We start from the raw sequence: 7,005 nt of genomic DNA on the forward strand, positions 1-7,005 counted from the left end.
GCATATAATGAGAGATTGTGATAAAGAGCCGAGATGCGCAATGTGTCTGAAACATGGTGGCATAAATGCAAGGCATGTAACGGGTTCGTTGGCGTGCCCTATGGAGCGTTTAGGTGTTAGGAATAGACGGGGGCCCAGTTAGGGTTCTACAAATAAATCTAAATAGATGCAGGCTTGCGCAAGGTCTAATGATGCAGTGCGTATGCGAAAGCAGGGTGGACATTGTGGTCATCTCCGAGCCCTATAGGCAGTTGCCATTTTGGTTTAATGACGAGGGTGGGGATGCATCGATATGGGTCACGCTGTTTAATGGAAAACATGCGGCAAGCGAGACCCCGATAAGAAATGTAGGGATTGTAGGGTTCAGGGTTTGTGACGTATTTTGCTTCAGTGGGTATTGTTCCCCTAATAAGAGTAAGGGCCAGTTCAACGATTATTTGAAGCAACTGGAAGGGATCATAAAGGAGGGGAGAAAAAGAGCACCGGCGATTATGGTTGCCGGTGACTTTAATGCGAAATCCTCGGTGGGGGGGGGGGGATCTAAGACGGACCGTAGGGGAACATGTCTGCTGGACGTTACAACGAGGAACGAGCTTATACCTATTAGGACGACGGGAAACTATTCCTTTCTGAGAAATGAAAGGACTAGTTTCCCGGATATACTTAGTGTTAATAGACGAATAAGGCTGAGTTGGAGGGGGAGTAGGGTCTTAGGTTGGTACTCAGCCTCTGACCATTTTTATATTGAGCATAAGTTTAGGGATAATATTAAGCGAGTGGAGGGTGGCGCCTTTAAATACTTGACAAAAGAGATGGATGTAGAGGGTTTTTTAAACAAATATGACAAATATGACGGAGTCTATGACGAAAATGGTTTTGAATTTGACGAGACGGCATGCGGCGAAGGGCTGCACATGAGTCTGGAGCATACGTGTGCCGTGGACTTGAAGAGGAGATACCCGGCGAGTGCGAAGAGGAGCGCCAACTATTGGTGGAGCGATGAGCTCGCTACGTTAAGGAGCGAACTCTAAGAGCTAGAAAAAGAGCCCAGCGAGCGGTGGCGGCCCGCAAGGATGATGCCGAGGTCCTGGTGGCCGAATTCAAGGATGCTAGGAGGCGGCTGAAAAGGGCGATCGGGCGTAGCAAGGAGGAGAGTTGGAAGAAGCGAACTGCACAGGAAGAGACATCGATCCTACCTGGCGAAGAAGGAGGGTTAGGCATTGAGGAAGTAGACATGAGGATGGCCGTTGGGAAATGCGATTCCAGGAAGGCGGCTGGAGTGGATGGGATTCCTGGCACTGTAGTGAGATTATTGGCGGAGCAAAAGCCTAGCGTTCTCCTGACAGTGCTCAACGGAATAAATACCTATGGAAAAATACCGGCGGTATGGAAATAGGCTAGGGTGGTACTAATACCCAAGCCTGGCAAAGATCCTGCGACGTCATCGGCGTATAGGCCGATTAGCATACTGTCGGCGTTGAGAAAGGTGTGGAAGCACACGCTGAAAATGCTCATCGAGAGGAGCGTTGGTCTGGATCCCTTTCATAGGGACCAGTATGGCTTTCTTCATAAAGGAGGGGGACTCTTGAAGCCCTGAATAGGACAGTCGCAGTTGCTGAAGAGTGCAGAAGGAAGGGCCTGGCGTGTGTTCTGGTCGCCCTTGATGTGAAGAACGCCTTCTACACTCTAAGGTGGGGGAGGATAATGGAGGAGGATCGAAGAAGACGGCTACCGGAACGGCTACAGGAGTTGTTAGCGGACTATCTGGCTGAGAGGAGAATACTGGTACACTGTCGTGACGGTGTCGTAGGGAGGAACGTCTACGCGGGGGTTCCGCAGGGATCGGTCTTAGGACCGTTACTGTGGAATCTCGTGTATGACGAGGTGCTGGAGGCGCTGGACCGGGAGAAGGATACCGAAGCAGTAGCGTTCGCCGACGATCTGGCGGTTCTACTCAAGCTCTGAGGGTTCCACGGCGTCGATGAAAAGATAAAGGCGATCATAGCCTTGGCCACTAGGTGGTGCTGGGAGACTGGAGTGCACCTGGCCAGGGAGAAGACGGAGGTTATCCTCTTAACAAGGAAGAGGATACCGACGATTTTTAACTTCGACGTGGGGGATGGGGGCGAGATTTCCACTAGCCGTGTTGTGAAGTACTTAGGGGTAGTGTTGGATAGTGCTAGGGGATTCTCCCCCACCTCAAAGCAGTTTGTGATAAAGCGGAACAGTTCTTGGGCGCCATACGGAGCCTACTCCCAGACGTCGGCGGGCCCAACGATTTAGTCAGGAGACTGTATTATGGTATCTGGGAGTCTGTGGTTCTATATGGCGCACCGATATGGGCCTCCTCCCTGGGAAGAGAAACAAATAGGACGATCATGAGAAGGGCATAAAGGGCGGCGTTGATCCGTATGTCTACCGCCTACCGTACGGTGTCACATGGGGGTCTGTGTGTGCTTATCGGTAGCATGCCGATTTACATCAAGGCATGGTTGCGGTGGAAGCAGTATGGAGTGAAGAGGCGGATCAACGAGAGCCCTGAAGAAATGGCACATGTTGGGCAAGAAGAAATGAAGGATTTGGAGACGGAGGCAGAGGACAGGTGGAGATTGGAGTGGGCGTTCCACAACCCCCACAATTGAACTACGAGACTGGTAGAAGATCCGCTGATCTTCTACAAAAGAAAGAGGAAGATTAACTACCATACAGATGCAGATCCTTACGTAACACGGTATCTTTAACTGGTACCGTCATAGGATCGGCAAAGAGTCGCACACCAGTTGTTGGGATTGTGGTGCGGTGCTGGATGACGCCGAACATGTGCTCTTTTGGTGCCCTAGATGGACGGAGGAGAGAACGGAGTTGGAGGTCGCGATCGGTGAAGACTTTAAATTGGAGAACCGGGCCGTTGAGAAGATGGCCGCGGAGGAGCGGTTTTGGAATAGGTTTTATGATTTCTGCACAAAGGCGAAGAATTGCCGGCTTTCTAAAGAAAGGGAGATGGAGGTCAGGAGAAAAAGGGAAGGAAGGAGGAGAAGAAGGACCAGAGCGTGTTGCGAAGTGGGCAATTCTTTTAGAGCAATTCAATTAGGCCAGGGAGGAGCATAGTGCACATCGACGCGCTAAGTCGAAATCCGTTGCTCATGGTCATGCTGCTAGACGAGGACGAACAAAGGATTGTTGCACGGCTAAGGAAGCCGCATTTGCAAGAAGATAATCTGCGGTAGATCCGGGACAACATCGAACAGCACGAAGCTGGCGGATACGTTTCAAAGGACGAAGTTTTGTACAAAGAAATAAAGGAGATACCATTGCTGGGCGTGCCAAAGTCAATGCAGACTCAAGTGGTTCGACGAGCTCACGAACACGGCCATTTGGGCATCACTAAAACGGAAGCGTTATTAAAAAGGGACTATCGGTTTGTGGGCATGCGCGAGAAGGTGGATAAGGTAGTGCAGAGTTGCATCGATTGTATCCTTGCGGAGAAAAAATAAGGAAAACGAGAGGAGTTCCTGAACCCTATTTGACAAGGAGGAGTTGTCATTTGACACTTATCGTGTCGATCATCTTGGACCATTGCCATCTACGAAGAAAAGGTACCGGTATATCTTCGTGGCGATTGATGCCTTTACAAAGTTCGTTTGGTTGTGTGGCGGCACGGGCCACGGAACTTTTCAACGGCTCCGGATGCAAAGCGCGACGCCGCCAAAGCGCATCACCGACGTGCCCAATGTGCCATCGATATCTTCACACTCTTTCCGCCGAATTCTCGGAAGAGCATACACGTGCCAGCACTGGCGGCACATCTAATGAATGCACGCTAGTGGGGGATATCGATGGGCTACGAAGGGAAGAATCTGCGCGTTCCGAAACAAAAGGGCAGGCAGTCTGTCTTACGCCATTAAATGTGTAACTCCTCGGTACTATTTACATAGCAACGCGTCGAATGATCTCTCGGTGTCTATCATTATTTGTTAGTTGTTTACCAGTTGTCTGTTAAGTGTAATTGTTAATTGTTAATTGTTAACTCTGATTGTTGATTAGTTCTAAATAAACTATTGTTCGTTAAAAACACCAAGAGTAGTTCCTTACGCAGCTATCACCATACCACCTCAGTTGTATTCCACAAAATCAACAAGTTCTGCGGAAGTTATTCGCCATTTGAGGAAGCAGTCTGTAGGTTTCGGAAATTCGAGAAGAATAATCTCGGATCGCGGGACGATATTCACAGCCGTTGCCTTTGAGGATTATTGGAATGAGAAAGGTATACAGCACGGCTGGACTACAATACACAAGTAGAAAGAGTGAAACGGACGCTTATTCCCCTATTGACGAATTTGTCTGCGCCAACACCAGACAAGTGGTTACACCTAGAGATAGCGCAAAGGTATTTGAACGCAACCACCAGCAGAAGTACGAATGTTACCCCGTTCCAACTCTTGTTTGGAACGCGGATGAGAATGCGCGCAGCTGATCGAAGACGAGTGGGCCGTGATGTTCTAGGAGGAGCGAGATCAGCTACGCGTAAAGGCAAAAAAACGGATCGAGGAAATTCAAGCTAAAAACAGACGGACGTTTAACAAGAGACGTAAAGAGGCAACAGCGTATAAGACAGGAGATTTAGTGGCGATCGAGAGGACGCAGGTCCTGGTCCGAAGTTGCAGTCGCAGTTCCTTGGGCCGTACCGCGTGGTAAAAGTCTTGCGGAATGACTGCTATGTGGTACAACGAGAGGGCGAACACGAAGGGCCACGAACAACAACCACGGCGGCTAATCGCATGAAATGGTGGGACGTTGTTGAAGTCAGAGGTGAGGGTGAAATTAGTGATGATGAGCACATCCGAGGGCAGATGTGATTGTCAGGTACGGCCGAATGTAGTATCATGAACGAGGGGCCTAAGGGGTGTTGTGCGGATCGTAAACAAGCGGTTGCCTAGGTGTGAATTATAAACAAGCGGTTGCTCAGCATATGCGTACTGGGGCTATGACAAAAGACAAGGGGATGCTAGGGGACGATAAACGAATTAACAGGAGTATAAATTGAGAAGTCCGAGAGTGCGGATTGCGTTGTCAAGATAGTGTTGTCAGCGTTGTTAAAAGAGAGTTGAATTTGAGTTGACGAAAATTGTTAATTAATTATCTAATTGTTCTAATTATTATACGTTTATTGCAATTGGGTCATGTATAATAACCACTGTTTTCTGTTTAATTAACATCTGTTTAATCCATTTATCATTAATAAACTAATCATAATAATTTACGATATGGACATTTGATAACTAATAAAACAAGTTTAAGTCGTCATATTATCCTTTCTGGGGACGACTCTGAACAGGTATCCAATGTCAAGAGCGCTATAATTGTCCGAATAACTACCGACATTGGCGCTGAGATTATGCGGGAGATAGAGGAGGTGCAGCTGTCACTCCTTCTAAAGGCCTGAAGGCTACCTATGTTCATAGGCTCAGGTAGCCATCCCATAAAGTACGACCGGTTAGAATATACGCGCTTCTGCGTGAAACGATGCGTATCCTCGAAAATGAGGTTAATCACTTCCAGGCGACGGTGGCGAGTCCAACCTTAGGGCGACTTCAAGAGGTGTGGATCATTCCAAGAGGTCTCGTCATTCCGGCAATGAATTTGGGAAGAGATCGCGGTGCCTCAGAGAAGCTCGGACAATGAGATGTCATTCGCATGTCAACGTCGGCGCTCAGAAAATGTCTTATTAGACACTAGTTATCTTCAAAGACAAAGAAATTCTGACCTGGCCTGGCCAAAATAATGCTCTAAAGAAAACCGGCCACGTTGCTGCTATTATCCTTGCGAAAGGCATAGCTACAAGATATCAACAATATTTTACGACAAAGAGCAAGTTAACTCCATTATATTATAAGATTTCTATCGTAAAACGATGTTATCAAAAACTTTTGCACGTAACTGTATATATATGTCGGGTTATTATTAAGATTTGAATCACGTAATGTTTCTTCATTTGAATTAGCCATTGTTTTACAAAACAGAGAATATATTTACACGAATAAACAAGGTTTTACAAATATTATGAATAATGAATTTTGTAAATGATATGATTGATTAACAAATGATAAATTAAATTATTAAATAGATTAAAGAATAATAAGTTTTATCGAACAATAAAGAAACGAATAATATATCTTACGATTTACTAATTTAACGAATAATGAAAATTAACGATTGATAAATTTACAAATATTGAATTTAATTTACGCTATAAACAATGATCCGGGGTTCAAACGAATCCACGGTCAACGGGAAAACTTTAAACAATTTTATAACACAAAAAAATACGTTTGCTGAATCACTCGGAAAAATTACTCGATGTATCACTTTCCAAGGCGATCACACGAATGAATCTCTGATTAAAATCTTTTTCGTAATACGACTGCATTTGTTTGTTATATTCTCGCTGGAAACATCGAGAAGGTTCCAATCGTTGTTGCTAGGCAATATCTGTCAGAAGTTTGTTATATACTCCTTGGAAACATCGAGAATGATCCAAACGCCGTTGCTAGGCAGTTTCTGTCTGGAGATTGATTCCTAATACAACGTGTGTCCCATTATATCGACATCTCCAAAGTACAGTTCTATGTGATTTCTAGGGAGAACAATATAACCGATCCACACCTTCGTCAGGCAAAACGTTTATCCCGTGACCCTGGCTACGTTCGGCGACCAATTGTCACCTCGAACCCACTTTCGCAATCACAAATATCAAACAATTACAAATGACAACAATTGCTTAATTACAGCTATGATAAAATCTAGGCTAAAGCATTAGAAAACTTTCCCAAAAGTTGCAAAGGGAAGGCTCCGGTTTTCCTTTCATCTCCGACATATAATTATACGGGTCGCAATAATCCTAAGGAACGGTCATAAAACGAGGCTTCTGGATCGTTAAGTGGCCTAAAACACCTTCAAATCGAGACATTCCTTATGGTTATTGTTCCATCAGGTAGAAATTGGGGA

General features: G+C 46.0%; 1 protein-coding gene across 1 annotated transcript; it reads left to right on the plus strand.

Moving 5' to 3' along the window:
• Window positions 1-191: 191 nt before the first annotated feature.
• LOC117215194 lies at window positions 192-1,031 on the plus strand. The gene has a single exon (XM_033461609.1). It carries the CDS (start codon window positions 192-194, stop codon window positions 1,029-1,031), a length of 840 nt encoding a protein of 279 aa, XP_033317500.1.
• The last annotated feature ends 5,974 nt before the right edge of the window (window positions 1,032-7,005 follow it).

The sequence above is a fragment of the Bombus bifarius genome, unplaced genomic scaffold, assembly GCF_011952205.1.
Source record: "Bombus bifarius isolate JDL3187 unplaced genomic scaffold, Bbif_JDL3187 scf7180000009436_frag, whole genome shotgun sequence".
Lineage (NCBI taxonomy): Eukaryota > Metazoa > Arthropoda > Insecta > Hymenoptera > Apidae > Bombus > Bombus bifarius.